This window comes from Xiphias gladius, chromosome 21, assembly GCF_016859285.1.
Source record: "Xiphias gladius isolate SHS-SW01 ecotype Sanya breed wild chromosome 21, ASM1685928v1, whole genome shotgun sequence".
Lineage (NCBI taxonomy): Eukaryota > Metazoa > Chordata > Actinopteri > Istiophoriformes > Xiphiidae > Xiphias > Xiphias gladius.
In genome coordinates this window covers 9,249,798-9,274,811 of record NC_053420.1, presented here as the reverse complement: position 1 = coordinate 9,274,811, position 25,014 = coordinate 9,249,798, and the positions used below count along the sequence as shown (strand labels likewise).

The window sequence follows — 25,014 nt, the reverse complement described above, 5'->3', positions numbered from 1 at the left end:
TATAGCTTAACATTAGCTTTTTATTTCTGGTGATTGTATTAAGGCTTCAAAAATCATAAAAGTGATGTTCTTTTTTTGAAGATTATCTTGCTGAACAAAACACGTATCAAGTATCATAAACTTTTATTTGTCACAGGGCTTATTTTCTGCATTAATCCAAAGCCGATGGAAAAATACCATTGGCTTTTTGTTGAAGGAACCAGGCTGATACTAACTTTAGGGTCTGCCTTAAGAAATACATCATGCCTGCAGCACTCTGTACAGTAGGAATGAGAGGGGACCGCATTATACCACTGACAACTACGATATCATGGGATGGTGTATAAACAGCACGGCACTTTCAGGGACATTTCACGTGTAATGTCTATGCATTTTTAGCTTCATGCACGTCATTTAATGGCGTAAATGACGTGCAAAAAGCGATAACAAGCAGAATGAATTAAGAGATTTGCGCGAATTCCCAATATAGCTGTTCTGACTTACATGTTTTTCTGTTTCTGTAGTCAGACAACGGAGCAAGTGTGAAATAGTGACTTAAACATGGCCCATTAAGACTACACGTTAACCAGCAGTCACTTCCAAGCCATTTCCAAGCTGGTGCTCTGCACTGCTAAAATGCTGATTTTATAACTGCGACGTCGTCCGACAAAATCCCCATGGACATAAGTTAAAGACAACGTCTGTGCTGTGATTTTGGCTATAGTTACTTGTAAAATGATCACTGAGAGAAAGTTAGAAGCTCATTCACGCCTGTGTCAGCTGCCGTGCAGTCAATTGAATGAGATGCATGAGAGAAAAAGTCGCTAAAGGCTGTACAGTGGTAACAGTGGTGGCTCTTTAATTCCATTGTACATTCTTAATAGTTTTGTTGAAGATTTTCTTCACATGTAAACAAACTTAAACAACGGTTCTCTTTTGAAGTGAAGTAACAGAAAAATCCAACAACTAGCTGAGTTAGAGCATATACCACGACCACAACCACTACAACCACCAGCATGAAGAAATGAAACCAAATGAGTGAGAAAAAAAAAAATTTATCAGTTTTTAGATTAAGATCAAGATTGAGAGAAATGTTGGATGTTTCCTAGGAAACAGTTTTCACTGTGTATGAGAAAAACAAACTATGTCTCTGGAACACGCTAATTCCCTGCAACATTCCCTTTATTACAACTTTTCATGCCCATACTCTGTTTTAAGCCCAACACAGACACTAATGTTACGGCAGTGACATGAGCCACACAATTCAACAAAAAATGCCGTCCATAGTGAAAATGACTGTAACGTGCTGCTTTCAGCTCACTCTTGAACAGCTTGTAGAAAAATCAGGGCTTTATGATGTTAGCAGTGTGAATGTGGTTGTTGTAAACCGACACTGTCAGGCCTCAGGGTGGTAGTTTCAAAGGAGGGAGCACCTAAGATGGAGAGAAATGTCTGTCGGTAATCACAAAACTTAAAACTTGCATGTAACTCTTCGCAAGTATTGGCAAGTATTCATCTGTAAATCAGTCCCATTTGATAAAAAAAAAAAAAAAGTGTCTCGTTTCCTCCCGACAGACAGAATTAAGATGAGGGCTCTTATTAGTTTTTTTGGTCTGTTTTCTTGACACCCATGTAATCTACTGCAGCGGCCTACAGTCTGACCTGGTACAGTATTAAAAGTTAAACGCCGCCTAACCATGTAAACAAATTTAAAAAATACAAGCCTGCAGAAAATTCACGTGCAAGGCTTGCAGGAAGTTTCATCTGGTGTCATCACAACTTGAAATAAAAAAGAAGCAGAGTGGGCAAGTACTTCCTCAGACGCCTCGCCGATTGAGATGAATGATAACTGGAACGGACTCAGACTCGCATGCAGAAACGTAACACCAGTAACCCTCAAACATTAGCCAGATTGGAAGCACGATGAGCGTGGGTGAAGTGATCTACACTTTGTTGGAGGTGATCATTGCTGTTAGCTGCTGTTTGGGCAATATGTTGGTTATTTTGGCTCTGTGGACCAATAAAAGCATTCAACTGCCCACCTTCTGCCTTATCGTCTCTCTGGCTGTCGCTGACTTTCTGGTTGGCTGTATAGCCATACCGTTGGCTGTGGTGGTGGACGGACGAGTGAAGACTTCATTTCACTGTTGTCTCTTCTTCAGCTGTTTGGTCATCCTGTTGACCTTGGTCTCAGTTATGTGTCTTGCAGCTATTGCTTTGGACCGTTACCTCCGGGTGTATATCCCTCTCAGGTAGGATTTTTTTCTACATGTTTTATTGTGCTGAGAAAAATAAAACAGTGCTGTTGTGAATGGCTTTGAATCATTAGCTTTACATTTTTATCTATCTTTGTCTAAACCTCAACTCTGACTCTTTTGCATGGCTTGCATTACAAAAAGGCGTTGATTCACTGTACACTGCTACAATGACTTATATAATTTCTAATTGTACTATTCATTTTTTGAAAACACAATTTATTGTGTTAGTAATTAGTGTTTTTCTTTTTAGGTACAAAAGGACTGTAACACGGAGACATTCATGGTTTGTGGTAGCAGCATGTTGGTTTGTTGCAATACCACTAAGCTTTGCTCCGATGCTTGGATGGTACGACCCCAGAAACCGGTCTAATTCAGTCAACTCTACCAATGTCTGCCATTTTGTAACCGTGATCCCCAAGTCATACCTGGTTTACTTCAACTTTTTTCTCTGCACTTTGACACCTCTGTTGATTATGACTGTATTGTATGGCTTTGTATTCTGTACCATTCGAAGAAACCTTAGAAATAAACCAGGCAACGGTGCCCAGAAACAATCTCAGAACTACCTGAGGAAAGAGAAAGAACTGGCAGGATCTCTGTCCCTGGTATTGGCCCTGTTTGCCCTGTCCTGGCTCCCCCTCCATATAATGAACTGCATTACTTACTTTAGTGGCCTGAATAATGTACCAAAAATAGCTCTCCATGTGGGCATCCTGCTTTCTCATGCTAACTCAGCTGTAAACCCAGTTGTTTATGCGTTCAAAATACAAAAGATCAGGACTGCATACCTGAAGATCTGGAGACAGTATATTGCATGTGGAGAGGAAAATCAAGGATCTCAGTCAAGCCAGACGACAGACAACAATATCAGCAGTAACATTAGCAGTGTGGCCAACTCTGGTTGAAGGCAGATTTCCTTGTATGTGTGCTCTGTGTTCTTAAGTACCAAGTTTAATTGACTTTTGAGTATAATTAAACATTGAAAATCATGTTGACATTGTGTGAAAGGTAAATAAAGTCACTTACAGCATTTGCAGTGTACTGAAATCTGACAGCTACAGTTTTATAGATAAGGATGGTATCAGTAAACAAATCCAGACCTGTGCATAGAGAGATCTGTTGTCTGTTATCTTAAGGAATCTTTGTGTGTTCTTGTATATGTTGCTAATTGTGCACGTGCTGGTGTGGATTGCAAAAACTGTCTTTCAGAGGGAAATGGCCACTTCTGCTTGATTTGAAAGGGCAACTTCAGCTTACAATACTTCAGTTCTTACAGCCATTTTCACATCACTCTGTTTCTGTTAAAGTTCCAGTTCTTCATATTCATTCAAACACAGATTACACTGTCTTTGGAATTCAAATGACTGTCTTCAAATAAACAGGAAGAGTACAACTTTTACACTAGACATAGACACTATGCCAACTAGATCTGTCAATTTAAACTGATGAACTCAGAAGTCTGAAACATGGAATGTGTGGGGACATGCATGCACGGTGATGAGAAAAGTACAAAAAACCTGCAATAAGTCCCTACCTTTTTTAACATTTTAATTATTTTATCATATTTGAGGCTCCATCAGACAAGTGTTAAGCCAGCTGCATGGTATTTGTTTTAATCTGTACTTTGTTCTGTTGTTGTTGTATTGGATTGGATTACACAGAAATCTGTTTATAATATTTTGTTCTCCCATGTAAATGGAAGTAGACAAAATATCAGACAAACATTTCAGAAACAGTGCAGTCTAATAACATTCTAATGCGAAAACACGATGAAGTACAGCCTTAGAGATGACCGAGGGGTTAAGTCAACTAGTCTGACACAGTCTCAACAAAAATTGAACCTTACAAATATCACAGAAGTAGCATTTATTGAAGAGGTGTACAGGTGTTCATATTTTCTGATCAGTGTATTTACAATATCATCGATATGTGACCTATCTACCAGTTGTACTACCGCCATTAACAAAAAGCATTGACAATATGCTGTATAGGTTTTATTATTTGTCCTGGTTTGTAATAACTGAAGCATTTTGTAAAATTTTAACAAGCAATCTCAGGAATATGTACTTTTAGAATTTCTTACACGTCTGCTAAACTGACAAAGAAATGCAACCTAAAATCTGTTAGTGTTATTAAAATGACATGTATTGGCAAACTGCATCGCATTTTTAGACCGTTTTTATTCTTGTGTTCTTCTTATGAAGTACAGTATTATGATGAGATATTTGCAGTGCATCCAGAAGGAATATAATAAAAGAAGACAAAACTATCAGAGCAAAATGTGTTTTTCTTGAGTCAACATATTGCACCAACGTGTGACGCGCTGTTTTGTATGTTTTTATGTTTGTTTGTCTTAAGTTCCTCATTAGTTTAGGATGTACTGCATGTTGATTAGATTTGTTCTCAGGTGTCTGCAGATCTGTAGTTAGTTAGTCAAGCCCTTTGTCTGATTTTCTCGGCTTTCAAAATAATTAATACGGCTCATTTTCTTCTGCACATACAGTGTGTAATGAATCTTAAGTTGAATTAAACTTGCTTAATGTTTTTTTTTAGTAAGTATTCACTTCCTGCCTGCCATAAACAGTTTGTGCATATTTATACCACCATACCACCGTTATCTGGCAAAATGTATTATAAATTAATTTGTTTAGACTACAATAGCAAAATGCTGCACTTTCAAGCAACTCTCAAATGCAAGACTCATTTCCTATTTCCACATGGGTAAGACTTTGATTGTGACATTTCTGTCTGAATTTTTCATCATTATCATCATCATTGTAAATAAGGTATCTTACTGTGGATATAAAATGGCCATATATTTCCAAAAGTGCATTCTTTGAAAGACGTTGCTGCGAGAGCTCCATGAAGTCAGAAAGGTGCTGATTTTTACAAGACCGTACAGCTTAATAACTAACTTTTCACACACTTGGTTTACTGGGTGATACATTTTGTAACCTTTACCAAAAGATTTTAATATCGAATGCAATGCATCATTCAGAAAACAATCACACTGAACAACAGTCACAATTCTAAACTGCCTGTGAAAGAAGCAGGAGATCACAGTTAGGTTTTCTTCATTCTTTATTTATCTGACAGACCAATGTATCGGACACATACAACTGTTGCTGTCCATTTACAAAGATATTCGTAATAAAATACTTACTCTACTGCTGCCCCCACTCATTTATGATAATTTCTTATATTTTAGGGCCGTATTAACGCAGGATCTTATCTCACCTCTAGGAATTCTCCCAAATGACACTGAAAAAGTTCCTAAGTAAGAGTTTTCTCTTAAGAGCAATTCACAAAAGCTGCAGAGAACAACTTTTAGTAGGGTACACTGGGTAGTCCTAAGCTAAAAGAATTTGTGGCATTGACACCCATTGCTGTAGATTACTTCTTCATGAACTTCCTGCTTGTGTCCACAATGATTGGTGTTTAACAGGTGATCAGTCAGTCAGTGAATGTGGAATAAAATATTAGTCAATACACAGGAGCGTAAGGGGAAAAAATCCAATTAAATTCAGATACATAGAATTCATATCAGTATGTTATAAACTGCGTCACAGGTTTAATCCGGGAAACAAATTAAAATATTGACTTGCTAAATATGTTGTGTCCAACATCAAATACCATAAGCTTGTGATATTTTTTCCAGCTAACAAAACAAGTCCTCTTACTTTGATGCGGTAATTCTACATATAGCAACTATTTTACTGGACAACCCGGCAATGGTCATGAAATTACCTTTATTTTTGTGTTTATTGCAGTTGGTGATTATTTAGTGTGCACTTAATGACCTGTCAGAGAAACGAGGGCCTGAAGAGCGCATTTGTGGTTTGAAGAGTGACTGCAATCATCAGCGCTGCAAACTGTATTTGCAGCAAACATTGTATGACAGCATCGTGACCGCCATCTCTGGTGTTATTGGATGGTTTCGATTTGTAGAGCAAATTGAATCCTTTTTAAATGGCCATCAAAATATGGTTTACAAGCTTGTTAGACTATTCTCCTGTTTTCACAAAACATTACTGAGTGTGAGTAGGTGTTTGTGACTCAGCAGTCGTCTGGTCTTCCACTAACATCTCTCAGACATAGGACGTACTTTCATCTGTTAATATGCTTTGTGAATTACTCTTTTGTGAATACAGCTTCGGGTGCAAACAGTGGAGATCCCAAATCTTAGATAATTTCTAGAGTGATGATAGTCTTTGTCCACAAGATGGCATCAGAGTGGTTCCTTCATCATTTGATATGTGTGAGTCAGCGTCATTCCAAGCACTCATTGTACCTCTCAAGGAAGGTAATAGACTGTATAGTTATCATCTGAGTAGGATTTACTCCATCCCACAAACTATACAACCTACTACCTCACCTTGCTAGGCTCAACTTCAAGCACAGCATCCTTAAAAACAAGACTTCGCTCAATATGTACTAACTTCAGAACATGTTATTAGAAGAGATCAGTTCCCCCATTGCATCTGGTAAATATATAAAGCCTTTGTCGTATCTGCAATTTCTTACCCAGAGGTGAGGGATGGGTTATCTCTTAAATTTACTTTACTCAGTCCATGAGTTCCTTTATCCATGGAGCTTCTTACGTGCGCACAGGCTATTGGCATCACAGTAGATCAACCTGTCTCCTTAGGAAAGACAGTAGATTGTATAGTTATCTCAGAGGGAGGACTCAAACCCCACAACTATTCAATCTACTACCTCAGCCTTAAGGACAGATACTTTTGCAAGCAGCAGTGGACACCTTTTCGATTGAACTGTGAGACAAAATAAAGAGAGAATAAGTGAGTTTTTACATGCCAGTATCCAACAGGGGCAAACAATGATTGAAAAGTTATTTTGAGTCTGCGTAGAGGACGAGATGTGAAGGTTTTAACACATCTTGTAATTTCAGGGTGTTTTTAGTGGCAGTGCGTCACCGAAAAACCTGCTAAGTAGACTTTCAAATCATTTCCTGTGACTGTTAAAACACGTGGGCATTTCTTGTAATACATTTTGCAGAATACTTCTGCAGCTGCATCCAAAATAATAGTTCAAACATGCACACGTACACATCATTCAGCCACATTATTCAAATGACAACCCCTAGCATGGAATGAGGTGGTCTGGCAACAGTTTTATCAGGAATTACCTTCTAGGAGCAATTTCCTCTCCAGACTCGACGACATTGTAGACTAAAATAAAGACTTGGTTCACCAGGCTTGCAAACAGCATTACAGTGATATAAAGTATCTGACCACTTGCACTCGTCAGTGCAAATGGTTTTGGCCAGTGTTTAAGAGCAACAGGTGATGGACATACTGAACGTTAGCATACAGTGGACATGTACAAAAGAAATGCGACTTTCGTATGACCTACACATTAAGGTCACAACAGAAAGTGTGGCAATTTTTGGAAAGATCATTTACATTCAGAGAAGTTGGCACATAATGAAGGGCAGCTGTGCCAAGAATTAGTGCCTATGTTTCTCTAAAACTTGGCTTAGGTCTTTCCAGGTCTACTTCCCAGCAGGCAGAGAAAATAGCTCAGTTAGAGCATGTCTTTCCCCGGTTTGGTCCCTTTCGTCTCTACAACCAGAAACTAATCCAAAGCAAAGGAAGAAAAATGGAAAATGGCAGTACCTCAGCCATTTTAGGGAGTCGTTTGGCACCCATACCCAACATCTGTGGTGCACCCTGTTAACTTGTACTTCCTCCTTCAGATCCCTATCCATAAGATAGACTGTTTATTTTTCCGCAAATAATGGTATGGCAGATGTTGACCTTGACTTAAAGGAATTGCTTGTTCATAACTTATTTCAGAGAGTTGATTGTTGCTGAATCACAAGTTGTATGCCAAGAAATCTTGCAAGTGATTTTTGTTTTTGCTTTAAAAAAGTTGAAGGTTTGACTTCAGAAAATTGCCATTTTTGCTCAGTGTGAAAGCCACTTCAAGTCCATTGAGAAAGGAGTCTGTTTACTGTGCCAGCTAGAGTCTGGAACACAAGCTGGGCAGATCTGTCTGGGCCCAGACACTGTTATGGTAGACAACGATGGTCAACCCATGCAAAGACTTGGACACTTTGCATAAATTAGCATGTGAACCATGGTCGCTGAAAAGCGGCTGGGCAGTTCATTAACATTCTGAATTCCTCTTTGGTCTAATTAATGCTGACAGTGATTGAAATGTTTTGGAAGGCTGTGCGGCTGTGGTGCCAGGCCATGCTCACTGGGGCAGAATGAAGAGGCACAAGGGCATCAGAGAGCGGGAGGCCTTAATTGAGATGTTGAATTAATTAGATGGTAAATGGTATCAAACTCCTCTAACTGGCTGGCCAATGCAGAGGGGATGGAGTGAAAGCCGGACTGCATTCAGCTGTTTATACAGGAAAAGTTGTGTGAGCTACAAACAAAATTTGTAGCCATTAGTGCGTGGTTCCCTGGTGAAGAATTAATAACCTCTGGTGTCAATCCTACCAATCTATTGGTAGGATTGACACCTGCTCATCCATCTGTAACGATTAAAAGTACGACTACTTAAAGCTTACACCACAGTACGGACGTCCTCTTTTAATTTCTGGTCTACTGAGTCAGCACACAACACCACATTGCATTATCTAACATGATCTGACTTGCATCTCTCTTTCTCACAATATTCGCATCTTAAAATGAAGTGTTGACATTCTTTCATTAAATTATCAGCAGCCAATCTGATTCAAACATCCGTTCCACTGCCTCAGCTGTTTTAAAAATGAGCTAAACTGCTACTACAACTTTAGAGTTACTAGTGTGATTCAGTAGCTGAATACATCTCTCAACCACAGGCCAGTCAGGCATGCAAACAGGTACGCTTTGATGTTTTTTATTCATTCTTACCTTGATTGTCTCCAAATATCCTGTGAGTGATTGTGCATCAACCTTTTTAACAGACGCTATGCTAAAGATAAGCACTAATTAGCACCTCCATTGAGACTCCATATGGATGCGTGGTTAAGCTTGCAACCAAGAGCTAAAGCAAATGGTTCTTTTTTTTCTCTCTCTTTTTTTACACCCGGAAGTAGTGGTTCGACTTTCACAATATATCCCCAAGCTGGTGATGATAGGAAAATGGCTGCTCTGTTGCAGAGTATAACGAAGGAAAACTGTTATGAATCCATAACAGGTACCGGTACGGTAAGCATGCCAAGGAACATATCGAACATTCAGTGTGATAGAAATGCCAAGAGCAGCTCTCCTCATCTTACAGTGGTAAACATTATTAAAGATATCCGTGATTTCATATGCCCAGGTGCCGACAAACTGAGAATTTAGCAGACGAAGGCACAAAAAAAAATTCCCATTACAAGTTGGCGTTGGTCCATGATGGTCGGCGGAATTCGGGGGACGACTGTGAGGGAAAAGACTGAGGTTGGTTCTCTTATGCGGCTCTCTCCAATATTTGGTGCCAAGAAATGGGCATTGTCTGTGTGCCAAGCTGAATCTCAATGAGACAAAAAGGGGGTGATGTCGTGGATGCAGCATGGCAGAACCCACCACTGAGGGGGGAGGAGAGATTTGGGAGCCAAGCAATGAAAGGATGCCATGTCAGAAAGGGGGTATGACACTACACAATAAGGTATGGTGGCATAGCTTGCTACCAGATGCTCAGTGCAGTGTTCAGGCTATGTGAGTTAGGTGTTCACACAGCTAGTGAAAGGTCCATTGTTCCCTAAGCAGACTTTGTCCATATGTTGGACAAGTGGTTTATGTTTTGTATGAGTTGGAGGTATCAGTTGAATCTCCTCGTCTCTGATGCATATTGTTTAATCATCTCAGGTCAGCAGGGGTTTACGTTTGTCCGCCACGCCAGCTCAGTCTGCCATACATCTTCGCTGGCAGTAACGGTTTTGACGGCTTTATTAAGAACATAATCTTTCCAATTATTTGTAATTTCAGTGAAGCATCAAACAACTGAGCTGTCCTCTATATTTTCTTACGAAAAGTACTTGCAAATTGAATCCAGAAGAGAACCTCTGTCCAATCTGCCTGTATTGTATGTTTTCACACTGACTGACAGTGAGTACATGAAAGTTATATACGTTTCATGTGTGAGGCCAATAAGCATACCTTCAGTCTAGAGAGGACTGTTGAATTTTTTTTGCTGTCACATTGTTATCCCCATGGAAAGATGTGTGTTTAAACTTTTGAATAAGTTGGCGTTTGTTAATTCTTATTTAAATTTTATATTTTTCAATTTTTGGAGACACCTTATATGCAGGGAAGTTAGAATTAAACCACACTGAGCCCCACAGAGTAATTTCTTCAGTTGTAAGCCTTCCTTCTTTGTTTTTGCTGTTTTCCTGTTTGGTGCTTACTCTCTGTTCTTCTTTTGGCCTTTTTTTTTCATCTCTAAAACCATTTTGAGTGTCAGATAATCATTTGTCTTAAATCTTATCACTTATACAACCTTATCACTAATCTTAAATATTAGGAGTTTAAGAAAAAAAATACAAATACTAAAAATTAAAAACCCATCTGTAATTGAGGAAAATATCGTAATGTCTCTCATGTTAGCAACTGCTGTCTAGTCTACACCAGTGGGTCCCAGTATTTTTTGTTTGTGACCTCTTAACACAAACCAGTATACAGTTTATTTGACTGCTTGCCACTGCTTGTGACTGATTAGAAGTGCTTTAACATGAAGGGCAATGGGCCAACATAAAATACCCCTACACCAAAGGTGGTGGGCACTCTCTACATTACGCAGGTTGACAAAATAAAATACTAAACTGATTTTCATTTCCCGATTTACATTTTTTGGTACTGCCTGTATCATTGGACATGGTAAGACAGAAACCGTTAAAGCCAACAGCCAGGTTTATTGAAAATGCTACTGCTACGAGTTGACTGCATATGTTCTCTGCTCTAGTTGTTTATGATCAATAGTTGCACTGTGTCTGTCACAGCGTGGTTTTGATACATGCAGCATTATAATATCTAAACTGCTCCCAATGTAACTGTGAATTATTAAATTGATGGGGATGACTGTTATTTAATGGCAGATTCTGGACTAACAACATTTTCCGCCATTGCTGGTATGCTAAGGCTGGTGCTGACAGCGCTTACTTACTTAGATATTTTCATTTTGTTTGAAGTGCTTTTAAGTGGTCTGTTGTGGGTTTGTTTGTGTCATGAACTCCAGTTGCCCTCGATTCTACTCTTCTTGGATAACCACGATCTGGATGACTGAGAATCTTCACAGACATTTATATATGATGTTTTATTAGAGTGATGAGGCTACAAGACTGTTGATTTTGGAGGATTTTTTGTTATGGGCTGTGTAAGTTTCCTTTCTCTGGGCTTGTATGTCATATCTATATACTGCTGTACTTATCACTGAGTGAAGTATGACAGATGGATCTTTCTATACACACCGTAACATTCTCAAGAGACCTACCTAAAAAAAAAGTCTTTACAAGTACTTTTTTATGGTTTGTTTTAGTCAAACTTAGCTGCCTGATGGCAATAAAATGAGAGCCTGAAAGTTTCAATGATCACAGGAGAGTGTTTAAAAGTTTACTCAGTGAACTATTGTCGTACGTGGCTCTGTCCCGTCACGGGAAAGCTGCCAATTCCACAGAGGTTAAGACAAATGCTAAGACACTGGTGGAACATCTGGACTATCCAGATGTTATTCTCAAGATGGCTTTCTCATGGCGTTTACAGAGTGTGCATTTTTTGACGTCTACCGATTGGTTGCTCAGAGCTAGAATACTTTTAAGTGGTTTTCTACATGATATGGCATTGACAAAAGTATCAGATCAAAAGCTATTTATAGCCCATTAATCATTTTTGCTAACAAACAGGAAGAGCTTAATGCATGTATGCATTACGACCTGATAAAACCAACAATCAAAAGAAGAAGAGACTTTGATCCTGTTAACAACAGAGTCACTCTAACCATGGGGAGGAGAGAAATGCAAATAGCAGAGGATATGGCTTTCCAAACAACATGTCATCAAGCAGCATAGCAAGTTCATCTGAGGAGAACTTGGGGGGAGGAGGAAATAAGTTCATTTTCTCTCTCTCTGCCCATCCTCACTAATCCCTCCCCCTTTTTTTTTCTTCATTCACCCTTTCTGTACAGTACAGTATGCCTTAATTTGTCGTTTTCACACACTCAAACCCAACGGCTGACTCAATATGCACAAAAACCACAAATAACTGCACACCAAGTAGCATGTACCCAAAAGTGTAGGCAATCAGTTTAAATCTGTTTCATATAAGAACATGAATCAGTTCAGCAAAAGAGCTGTTGTTTTTACATATGTTACTAATTTAATATTAAAATTTTCATAGCTTCTGTACTTCTTGTGGTTAAAAAACCCCAAATGAACCGAAAAGACTCAATCAGAAACCGAGACCCTGCAATCTTACAGTACAAGCCCCTTCATGTATAGAACAATGCTTGCAACAGAGGGATCTGGTTCATACTGGTTTTTTGAACAGGTCTATCAAACAGCAGCAGTCAATAACAATTCAGAAATGATAGAGTTTCCCGTTATGATGTAGAAACCACATATTTTTCGAGGTGCTTATTCAACCTATGTGGTATAGGTTCTCATTTTTGTGGTAAAATAGATAAACAACGGTAGCCTCACTACAGCTGAGGGAGATCCTGCAACACGGAAACCATAATGTTTAGTAAAAAGGGCTAAACGCCGTTGATCTCAGAGAGTTTTCCATTTGAAAATTAGAGGTAATAATCTCTTTTGATGTGGTGAAATTTATTTGTTCAAGCCACTGGAGTTGTGGTGTCTTTAGGCCCCGACCCGTAAATTATACCTAAATGGTTCTTTTTACTACAATTCTGTACTTTAAGAGGCAGTAATATAACCACTGAAATTTCTTTTTTTCTCCGCTATGTAATCTGACTGCTTGTTACAGTAACTATGTACAAATGTTTTGGTAATTATTTGTTAATGCTTTTAACCCCAGAAACAACATTAAAAGCAAAAATCCTGTTTTGTCTCATTCGAGCAAAAAACGGTGGAGATTTAGGCATTGTGTTCGGTGCAAGCAAAGCAGACACGTGTGCAGTGTGGAAGGTGACGGTAAAAGAAGTGTAAAAGTGCAACAGACACCAGTAAAGGGAGACTTCAGTACAAAGAGGAGTATCAAGGCCCAAACAGAAGCAGAATCAAAAATTCAGAAATACCTGGAGGTGACTTTTTTGTACAGGTCAGGCTAGTGTTCACCCGCAAAGAGGGCCATGGTGGCGACAAAAAAAAAAAAAAAAAAAAAAAAAAAGGCGGGTTAGAAAGGAGACAAAAAGGCAGACTTATCCCTCTCTTTCGCCTGAAAGACGAGGGAAAGGCTGAGTAGTATACCAGCAAGCAACCCCACTCGAACAGGGGCTGGGGCTCAAGAGCAGTTTCTGGGCCATGCCCTCCTCTCTTCCTGCCCACTTTTGCCCTGCTGCCAAGAAGGAGAGACAGCAAGGAGAAAGGGAAACAGGAAAAGAAATCATGAAGTCACAAAATTTTGCTTACACGCTCCTGCTGAAGACTCAAAATCCATGCGGAATATGCATCAAAGTAGACAGAGTCTCAGAGCTGACAGAGTATTCTCGCCGAATAAAGGGGAGCAGTCACATGAACTGTAGAATATGTGCCATCAAATAGACACTCAATTGACTGTAGTATTAGAGGCTGGGAGGGAAGACAGAAATAGAGAGAGGCAGACAGAGAAATAACCTCGAGTGAAGGAATCAGAAGTGGTTACTTACATGCTTTCTTGTATCAAAGCCAAAAGGTCTGAGAGATTTATCTACAGTTGGCTAAACAATTCAGTGTCAGAAATTCCCGAGGCATTTCAGAGCAAATGAGTTAAAGGCTTCTCTCAGAGCCGTGCAGTAAAGCCTTTTGTCAGCAGTTGGCATCATTCCCAGGTAGTACATGCCTCACAGTTCCCATTTTCGGTAGTCATTCCGGACGTCTTTAGTTGTTCTGCACCTGCCTGTGTTTTTATTCAGATTTGTTGCACAGCAGATAGAAGAAAATGGTAACCACCGGGGTTCTGATTTAATTTGACTGTAGCAGTGAATGGCAACCAGTGTTTGCTGTCAATATAACAAACAAGCGGTCTGAGATGTTTACCTCGATACAGTCACTCAAGTTACAAAATGTGTCATTGAGATCTGAAGTGAAAATAAGGGCGAGGGAGGAGTCAGCCTCCAGGAACTATCTGATCCAAAGATAGTGTTTTGTGTGAATCATCACCAGGAAATGAAAATCACTGAAATAATCCAATGTACAAGTCCTGAAAAGGGCACAACGTAAGTATCTCCACACCACCGAGTGCCATGGACACTCATCAGTATCTTTCCTCAGGCAATATCCAAGACAGCTTCCTGTGTGACGTCACTGACTCTTCATTTTTTTAAGCAATTATGTCCTTACATATACTTTAAGTCGCTTCTCTCCTCATCCAGTCTTCTTTCTAAAACATGTTGTGCATATTCTTGAAGAATTTGGAGTTTGACTGAACAATGAAATCAAACATGAATAATTGGGCTGACATCTCAGGCGGGTTGAAGAAGAGGAGAGAAGAGGAGAGCAGAGGAGAGCAGAGGAGAGGGGCTGCGAGCTTCCTTTACAAATCTCACTTTGTGTCCTTCTCTTCCTGCTCGCAAACACTGAGCTTGTAAAAGTTTCGGCTGCAAGGGCTTGGGCCAGCCTCCACTGGCACCGTTTCAAAAGAGCACTGCATGTTTCAGAAAAACGGAGGGGACAAGTCTGTTAGGGGGAGTGCTGGCTCTTTGCACTCTCCCCCGCCACCCTCTCTCTCTGTCGGGGACTCAGGGCAGTGACCACTCTCAGGACTTTCACTCTCTGCTCTCAGGCTAATGCCAGCTCGTGCCAGCTCAGTTGTTACGGCATCTGTTCGTCTGTTAGGGATTCACGGTCGTCTGGATCACTCCGGGGAGGCTGGTCTATATCACAGACACCCAGAGACTAGGAAATGGAAGCTGTAAATGCAGCACTATTTCCTGGATACTTTGTCCTCCATTTCAGATGTGTGTCAAGCTCTCACGAGGCTCAGCGCTGCTTGTGTTACAGTTCACACAAGGTTCTGGCTGCTTCGCCTTTATTTTCGCTCTGAGTGGCTCAGGGATTCTCATCTAACCCTCCACATCGCTTCTTTCTAGACACTTCAGTGGTTCAAATGTAGTACTTTTCCTTTGCCGTGTTTTTCAATGCAACTTTTACACTGAATAGTTTTAAATGGCATTCCGCTTAATGATAGAAAGTGCACAAAAGTAGGCTTAAGTTCACGCTTAGTCAAATAAAACAATGGTTTTGCCAACACACAGCGATTTAACTTTCTCTAGTGTTATTCTAATTTTCCAGGGGTAATCTCTCCCTCTCATGGTGTACTTTCGTTATTGTAAAGACCCTCTGTGCAGGTGTCAGATGGGGGACACAGTTCTCTGAGCACTGTGTACTGCCGGGGGCATGCGAGAAGGAATTATATTAACATTCTCAACTCTTCCCATACTGGATCCATCCGTGCAAAGTTGTAAACTACTGTTGTCTGTGCTCCAGAAACACACTGACCCCTTAACACGGCTATCGGTGCAATGGGAAGCACTTCAAAGATCACGCAATCTACTGTCAGCTGTAAAAATGACGAGAAACAACTGCTTCTTCTCAGCGGTTTTAAACACACAGTTGTCTTTGGAATTTACAGTATGCAGCATACTGTACATAAAGGCAGCTGGCAAAAAACACAGTGTTATGCCAAAGCATGTTCCTCCAGTTGTTTGATACAACAAACTGCGTCTTAACATTTACATAATTGTCAAAACTTGAAAGATGTCCATAGTATGACGCAAACATACTCAAAATAAGCAGTACTCTTATGCAGCTCTCCCAGTGTGACACACATTTCCATTAGCTACAATTATACTTAATGTCACGCGTCTCTGTGAGAGGCATACGTGCAAGTGCGTTCACCTAAACATCTGCATGCCTCCGCCTCTAGGTTTTTTGAATTTTTGAGGACACTACAGCGCCAGTGTCGGAGGACGTCCCCCCCCTCTCTCCACTGGGACGTCTGTTTGGGAGTGTGCTTACAATACAGCAGTGACAGACTGTACGTTGTACATATCATTGTGTATTTCAATTGCCTCACCTCCAACCTTTTTCTTTTCTCTCTATGGGTCAATAAGGGCAAGTCATGCACCATGTGTTATTGAGTAGCCATAATATAACCCCCCATTATCTAGCTAGGAGGATTTTATTAACAAGGAAGAGATACCAGAGAGGCTTGTGAGCGATGGTGTGTTCTCGGTTTCCCCTTTATTAGATTTGGCACATTGCCGCTTGAGCCTTCATGGGGAACTTTTGGAGCATTGTCTCTTATCTTCTCACCAAACCAAATGTTACATGTTACAGCTATAAACTGCGAGTGCGACAGCGGATGCAGGAGGAGTTTCAGTCCTTTTTTGTGCGGAGTTTAAATCTTAAAATGACTTTGATAATCATTTAATAATGATTTTGTAAGTAGTTAATCCATCCACCAGTTTTCTGCCACATCTGGGTCCCGGTCACATTAACTGATCAGTTTTATTACTAGGAATTATTATTATATTCACCTTGGAAGTACTGAAAAAAGTGATATAAATGTCAATAAATTAATGTACTTAACAATGAATTGCATGCCTTCTTGTCCCTAGTGGTTTTCTGCCATTCTTTGACTGGTATGACCATGAAAAAGGTACTGAACTGTATTTTCTCTGTGGTATTAAAAAGGCCTTAAAAAGTCTTAAATTTAATTGGATGAGTTGGATCAGTAAACAGTATAACATTTTGAAATTTGTGCGTCTTTGGTAAGTGAAGAGTTATTTTTGCTCATGTTGATTCTTTTAGTGCTTAAAATGTTGAAGATGCATCCTTACTTCTATTAATGCTGGCATGGCCAGTCACTCTCAGTCGGCGTTAATTAGCGTAAGGGAGCAAATGTTTTTGTGGATGGAGGCGAGTCCTGATGAAAAAGGTCTTGTAACTTTTCATGTTTTCATTATAAACCTCTGAAGTTTAGTTACTGGCTGTCGAGGATTTATTTCAAGTCAAACTCATTGCATCTACACAGACTTTAACTCAGTGGTGGAAAGTTTTCGGCAGCAGAAAGGAGTGCTGCTACACATGCTACCGTGCTAACACTGGTCTGCTAACAAAATGTGTTTTTACATGCTAGCAGTTCATGCTTAATGTAGCCTGGTTCATGGTTGTTTTGTCATAAATTTCCTTTTTTTTGTTTTTGTTTCGAAAAGTCTTTTGGATCATTAGTGATGCTCTTCTATCAATACTTTTTACCCATGATTTGCCTCTGTTGGCCTTTGTGCAACATTTGTGGTGGTGTGGGTTTCATCGTTTTGTGTAGTTTCTATAACAAGTGTCTCCAGTCTGCAGTTATCATCAGTGAAGTAGGCCGGCACAGTCATGTACTGTGTGTTTCCATTTGCTGTGAAGTCCAGTTGTGAGCGGTAAAACTTGCTTGACCTCCTCTTTTAGCTGTGTCATATTTTGACTCCAGCGCTCGCGAGATTGTCTCTACCACACAACCAGTCTCTTAGTCTCTTAGCTACTGTGTCCCTTGGCTCTAGCGGGCCAGTCGTTTTTGAACATTGTTTACTGGCCTCAGATCCTATGCAACACATTCGGCGATGCTGTCCGTAATGGCTTTTTTTCTTTTTCTCTGTGAGTGGGGGCCTCAGGTCCAGAGCTCTCTGGGTGAACCTGGGACACGGCAAGTCCTCCTCTTCCACAGAATGGGAAGGATGCAACTAGCCAGCCATAATAATAATAAGTTAGCGTTCTACAGTGCCAGACAACGACTGTGTTAAATATTTACTGGGCCTTGTTAATTTGCCCAACCAGCTCTAGCCAGTCAACTTAGAAACTGAGAGTCGAATCGTGGTTCTTTGGACCAACAATTTGATTCCACAACTCTGAGGGGGCAGCCCTATCTCTCCATTTTTCATCCATGCATAAGTTTTATTTTCTGTTGCATTGTGATCATTTCAGAGCATTTCTCAAAGAGGCACTATGAAAACTTACTGTCTTGATAAACAATAATTTATTTGACCTTTTATAACCTCTCATCTCAGATAGCATTCCAAATTTGGTATATGAAACAGGGTATGACTTGTTGAATCAGTGTTTAAACCATGAGTTTCATTCCATCTAAAAACCAAGAGACTATTTTTGCTCCTGAATAGCATATTTCCATGCATGATGAACGAATGGGATCTCCTGCCATTGTCTTCTTTTCTACTCCTCCACATTCCTTGACCAATCTCTCCTTTGGGGATTTAACCGAGATCTCCCTGCCACATCTTCATTGTTTGTCCTTCCTGAGATACAGGTCCTCTCCGAGTTGATGATTCACCCGGCTGTACAGTGCCACCGAGTTCACGTCCTCACCAACGTGCTGTTTCGGCCTAAACCCATGGGTGAACTAAAATATCATCATCACACTCCCTCCTCAAACACAGGTCACCGCCACTGGAAGCTCTACCTTTATGTATTTAACATAATTTTTCCTGGCTTACTGTTTGCACAACTGCTTTGAATGGTCCCTGTTTCACCATAATTTTGATTAATGTGTTTACATTTCATTCAGGCTTGTTGTCACAGTTGTTAGTGTAGTAAGAGCTGGTTTTACAGCCTCTCTGTTATACTCTCTTGTGCTGCTTGTCATTGCTTCAGCAGTGTTTACCATCTTGCTAGCAGTAATAAAACACAGTAGTAAAAATTTGGAAACACAGTGTATGGTGAGAAGCACACTGTAGTTTCTGTCTCTTTAAGGTCTTGATGGCTTCTCCGCTGCTCCCTTGAGGTCACTGGCCCTCCTTAGGCCGCCTGCCAACTGCCATGTTACTGTCAAGAGTTTGCAGAGATGCCAGCAAAGCCATTAGTCTAGACCCTTTTCAACAGTCAGCAGACTGGACAGTGTGAGCACTGCGGTGATGCAGAGAGACAAAGGGTCTAGCCTTATAAAACTACAAAACTCGTTACTTTTCCTTCTTTATTTCCTATCACATGTGTTATTGTTCACTTCAGCTGTGACTTCGCTCCTCCCATCTCCTCGTGTGAACCCTGAGACTAGAGCCAGACAGGACTGAGATAGCTTTGAGGCTGTAGAAAAAAACCTTTCCGATGGATAATTATACATTTGAAACATTTCTACGGAGGTCTAGTCAGTCATTTTTTGAAATATGTATGTAATTAAATAACTATACCTCCATGTGCCCCCTGGTGCCTCACAGCTGCTTCTTGCATTATGTTTTTGTCTCTTGGGGAACAGCAGCATCTGGTGGTTGACTGAGACAATCACACTATGTTTTTAGAACAGTTTATTGTCACTACTTTTTTGATCTCTTATGATTTAGGGAGGTTCACATGTTTTCAGCGTCGTCCTGCTTCACACTCACTCACACTGTTGCACACTGGGAGCAAATGGAGACTATATGAAAAAGCATCTTACCTGTAGCTGTTAAAGTGAAGAGAACCTTTCTTTTTTCGTTGTTTCTACCTTTATACCTGGGTTTTCCCAGCTTGTCTATAAGTCATACAAGAGCTCTTCTTCTCATAAACTGTTCTCCCCAATGTTTAAACTCTTGTTCATTTTAAACTTGTATCCTGATTGAGTTCTACATACCGGAAATAAATCTACACATTTTTGTTTGACCTGAATCCGTTTTACTCTCCTGTAAAGTAAATTTACACCCAAGCCATATTTCTTTTTTCGTGGAAACCTCCAGAGCTTTTCAATGGAATACCCTAGAAATGCTCACAGATGGTGAATGGCTAATTAGAGTAATCCCACATGAAGGATCAGGGCATCCTGGTTGTGTGGTAGTCGATCGGGGGACCTGTTGCTTTGTTAAAAATCCTCTTAGAAGTCGGGTCATGTGACCCCCTCTGTGGGCTGCAGGATGTGTATGGAAACTTATGGGTATTCACAAGCTGGATGGAGTCAGTTACGGTGCCGCCTGGCAAAACCACTGTCGGGTGACAGATTGTATTAATGCATGTTTTACATATTCATACTGACACATCTTTATATAAAGGATGTATTAGATTTCCTTCAGTAAGTACACTCCCTTTTCCATGTTTGTTCATTAAGACCAAAATCTGGATGTAACCTTTTTCCACATCAACCATGCCTCTCCACAATCACATCGTGAAAGAGGCCTGGACAAAGGACAGGTGTGTCAGCATTACCAAACAACAATACACATATCCGCAAATGTATTTGTCATGCAAGCATTTTTTCGTAGGTCTAAGCTGTCCTTGTCGTGCCTTCCATTAGCCCTAACCGAGGCCTTATGGCTTTCTGAATGGTTATTCCTGCTTTGCCACACCCACTTTCCGCTGGTACTAGCCAAGTGTTGCTTAACCAATAAGTGGCAAGGGAACGCTTTACTTGTTGCTGTCAGACAGACCTGCTTAGGCCTAGTTCCCATACCCTGTGTGACCTGTTAATGTAGAAAATGACACCTGTACCACAGAGCTCTCTGGCTGGCTCCCAGAGAGGGCTAAGATGAGAAGCTTTTGATACAGGCATGGCTGCTGGTTACCAACGAAAGGGCACTATGTTTGTTTTGATAGATAGATAGATAGATAGATATTTAGATAGATAGATAGATAGATAGATAGATAGATAGATCATTGTAATACTCATCAAACCATTCAATGACCCCTCATGCTCTATGGATGGGGGCATTGTCATTGTATTTCTTAACTAATTTTTCATGGTTTTCCTTTAGTTTGTTGCCCATCTGTTGCTATATGTGTATGTGTATAATCACCAAAAAGCTGATCATAAAAAGTAGAATATGCAAGTGGAAGGCAACATAACTGAATGTGCAGATGAAACAAAGATAAGCTATTGATGATGAATGTCTGTCAGTTAACTCATAATAATTAATGCCTTTTATGGTATGATGATATGATAAAATGTCTTTTATAATATTAAACTTAATATTCTTGGGTTGGTCAAACAAAACAAGCAACATGAATATGCCAACAAGGCTTTAGGAAATTGAAATTCACATTTTTTATAAAGGTTTTCTGATATTTTATGGACCAAACGATTGAATGATCTGTTGAGAAGATTAATGGTAACATGATAATGAAAATTATAATTGCAGACCACATATGTAAAAGCAAGCGTTTTAGAATATATATAGAAAAATAAAAAACTTTCTCGTAGGTATATTAAATATTTATTTATTACAGCTGTAATAAACTGTAACCAGTAAGTTGTATTATTATTGTAATATTGTTGCATTTAGGTAATACCATGTATTTCTCATTATTTTTGCCCCAGGATTCAAGAGGATGAAGATTCTGCTTCAGCCCTGCAGCAGCAGGTTCAGGTAAATCTAAGTTTTAGGAAATCTGAAATCCCATCCCCTCAGTTGACACCAGAAATGGGGAGCAAAAATGTTATACTGTATTCACAGATGCTTCCTCCAGCCTGGCCTGTAAAGTGCAATAGGTGTGAAGGAAGCACATAAGGACAAGCATCTTGTGACAACTGTGCTACAGCTGGCATAAATATCCTGGACGTAAAAAGTCACATTGAGTTTTAGGTTTCTGGAGAGTGAACACACGTAACAAACAAGACTTCTCCCTCCTCCTGGGGCCTTTGTTGGTTTCTCCCGTTGACGTGTTTCTACAGAGCAGATGGCTTTACACATAAATCCTATTAACAACTTTCTGCTGATGGAGACACAGTGAGTACAGGGCTTTCTCACTCTTTCATTACCTCAGCTGAGACGCCTGCTTTTTTATTTTCTCACCTCCAAAAAGCAGCAGTGGTAGACCTGAAGAAAGGCCACGCCATGTCTGCAGAGAAGGTAAAAGGGTGGGGTTGTGGTTTTATGGATGTTTTTATTGACTTTCAAATGAGATTACTCCTCGGTGTTCATTCAGCTGCCTAGTCATGACATGTAATGATATCTTGAGAGTGAGACTTGAGGGATAACAAAAGGTATTTTGATAAGAGTCAATTAACACTTTTGCTGTTGTCATATAACAATATTTAGAATTGGGGCGCAGTGGGTTCACGAGACACACATTAAGTCTTTTTTTTCAATCTCAAATTTCTGTTTGTGATGTAGAATACTTTATGTATTTAAATTTAAATCAAAGACATTTGGAAGATTGATTACGTAGAAAATAATCTCTGACCCACATGTAAGGTAATTGGTTTGAATGCCAGCATGGGAAATGTAACATCAGAGTGAAACCGGTTATCCAACTGAGACAATATTCAGACATGACTTCAATACTGGAAATAATCCTCGTAGGCAGCTGCAGAGTACGGTCTGCCTGTATATCTAGCAGTTACTTGCATCTCAGGTTGATGATGCCCAATTTCATGGGGCTCATCTGCTGAGCAATGCATGTGTAAAAGCAGGCATGAGGGATTGAAGGCAGTCGGTAATCTGGCCGCCCAAACCACTTACAGCGCTACTGTGGTGACGTCTGCAACGGCATTTCCGTCTTTATGCTGTTTCCGTCTTTAAGGCCTCTGACAATCTTTGTTTTGTCTTTCTTTTTTTTTGTAAACCATATGTATGAACAATTAACCAACTCCTTTTTTAGCTAGTCAAGCAAATCTTACATCACCAATGCAGCAACGTGGTTAAAAATCTCTGTTTGTTTTACGCAGTATTGATTATTGGATCATAATTTCATGATTTGGTTCATTATAGCTAGATCCTCTTAGTTAATCACTATATTTAACCAGTATATGTGTCAGCTCCTCCAGTATTTACAAAGCAACAAAAAAGGTCACTGGTAGAGTTTCAGACACATTATTTTAAAAACATATGCTGAGATCAGAGTAATAACCAAACATTTGAAAACACAGTGTGGCAGTTCCTGTATATCTCTTGTTTTTAATAATTTGTTGTCAAATAAGTGTAATTCTACAAAAAGACTAGCCCTTGTCATAAATTGAAGTATTATTACAACTGATAACCAGTTAAATATAATGGCCTTCCAAACTTCTATACAACAGCTGATTACATTATGACAAATCTGCCATTACACTGAGTTGTGGATTGTCTGTGGACACAAATAGACCTCCATCGATGCAAGATCTACATCTAATAGGATTACCTTTACTGTCTCCGCTGGCTGCAATCACACTGACCTCTTTCTCTGTGACTTTGGACAGTGACACGCTTTCCCTGCCACTTTGTTCCTGGCTTTAGTTTTCTGACTCCTCACACTTAAGAAAGACATGGCTCCATTTTGTTCATTATAACATGGATATATTTGTCTATTTTATGTAGCAGTTATGGTATACAAAAATCATCACATAGATGAATGCATTAGTGGTTGGACATTGGGCGGGGCTTTACCTTAAGCTTGTGTCTGGACGGCCCTGAGAGAAACCAGTATTGCAGGCGGTGGAGAAAGAACCGCGAACGGGAAAGGGTTAGAATTACATTCATACAAAATATGCAGGAAATAAAGTTCATTTTAAATAAAGCACATCAGACAAGAGAGAGTTAACAGATGTAAACTGACTTTCAAATACTGCAGTTTAATACCCCTGGCTCTCCCTATATTTTCCTTGGGCATACCAGCAGGCTTGTTTGTTGTTCACTCACATGTGTGATGGCCTGAAAAAGTTATATAAAATTGTTACAAAAATTGTTTTTTTTTCTTGTTTTTTTCTTTGTGTTACAGAACTGTACCATCAAAAATAGTAATAGATTATTCAGTTCCCCAAAATTCAGGTTTACGTGCACAGAATCACTGTAGTCACCTCATGCCCAGTTACTTCATTGACTCGCTGTAACTAAACATGAGCTCTTAATGTTTACTTGTCGTAAATAAAAGCTGAACTCAGCAGCTTACAGTACAGCTCTGCCAGAAGCCACATGTAGCATTTGCTATTACTGAGTGACTTCGTTACTGCGCTATAATGTGAGGAGTTAGTGTGAGGAGTGATTGAACATAAAATTAATAGATTATGTTTTATTACGGAACCACAATATTAATAGCTGTAGAAGTAGTAACAATATATTTCTTGTTAATCTACTGTTTCCTTTCTTCCCCTCGCCTCCCTTCACATCTGACCCTTTCATGGTGAGTTATCATTATTATTATTATTATTATTATTACTATTTTTAATTAAGATCTTTAAATTCTGCTATTTTTAGTTAGTCTTCCAAGATATGTTTTTTTCCCAAATTTTCATTTGAATCAGTTTTGTATCTTTAAAGAACCTTCATAGAAGCCAAAAAAGAAGAAAGAAGAGGCAAATGGCACAGCAGAAGCCAAGCTGAATGGAACTGAAGCCAAGCCCAAAAAATCAAAGACAAAGAAAACCGATGATGCTTCAGAAGAGGACAGCCCAGCCATCCAGAGTGAGAAACTTTGAAGGAAGAGCCTGTGATATTTTAAGCATTTCCTTCGAAGAGTGCAGTGTTTTTCTATTAATGTTATCAAACCACATTGGTTAAATTGCTGTTTCATTATCAACATTATAGATGGAAAGAAGGTGAAGAAAAAGAAACCTGAAAAAGATAAGGAGGAACCAGAAAAGGAAAAAGGAAAAGAGAAAGAACCAAAAAAGAAAGCCAAAAGTGCTCCAAAAAAGAAGAAAGGTGAGTCATTAATGGCTTTTCTTTCAAAGGAAATATAGGAATTGTGTTGAAACTGGGGTGTGTAAAGACCTCTGAGAATTTAATTAATTCCTGATATATACAA

At 39.6% G+C, this 25,014-nt stretch overlaps 1 protein-coding gene across 1 annotated transcript; it reads left to right on the top strand.

Moving 5' to 3' along the window:
* Positions 1–1,820: 1,820 nt before the first annotated feature.
* Positions 1,821–4,554, top strand: LOC120783024 (adenosine receptor A1-like). Its single transcript, XM_040115685.1, has 2 exons — positions 1,821–2,231; positions 2,488–4,554. Exons 1-2 carry the CDS (start codon positions 1,903–1,905, stop codon positions 3,140–3,142), a joined length of 984 nt encoding a protein of 327 aa, XP_039971619.1. The 5' UTR covers positions 1,821–1,902; the 3' UTR covers positions 3,143–4,554.
* Positions 4,555–25,014: the final 20,460 nt, after the last annotated feature.

Bases quoted from the DNA above. Each gene is read 5' to 3' on its own strand.
- LOC120783024 (XM_040115685.1), top strand. From the start codon at position 1,903: ATGAGCGTGGGTGAAGTGATCTACACTTTGTTGGAGGTGATCATTGCT. The intron at 2,232-2,487 runs GTAGGATTTTTT...TTTTCTTTTTAG, and splicing joins CGGGTGTATATCCCTCTCAG to GTACAAAAGGACTGTAACAC.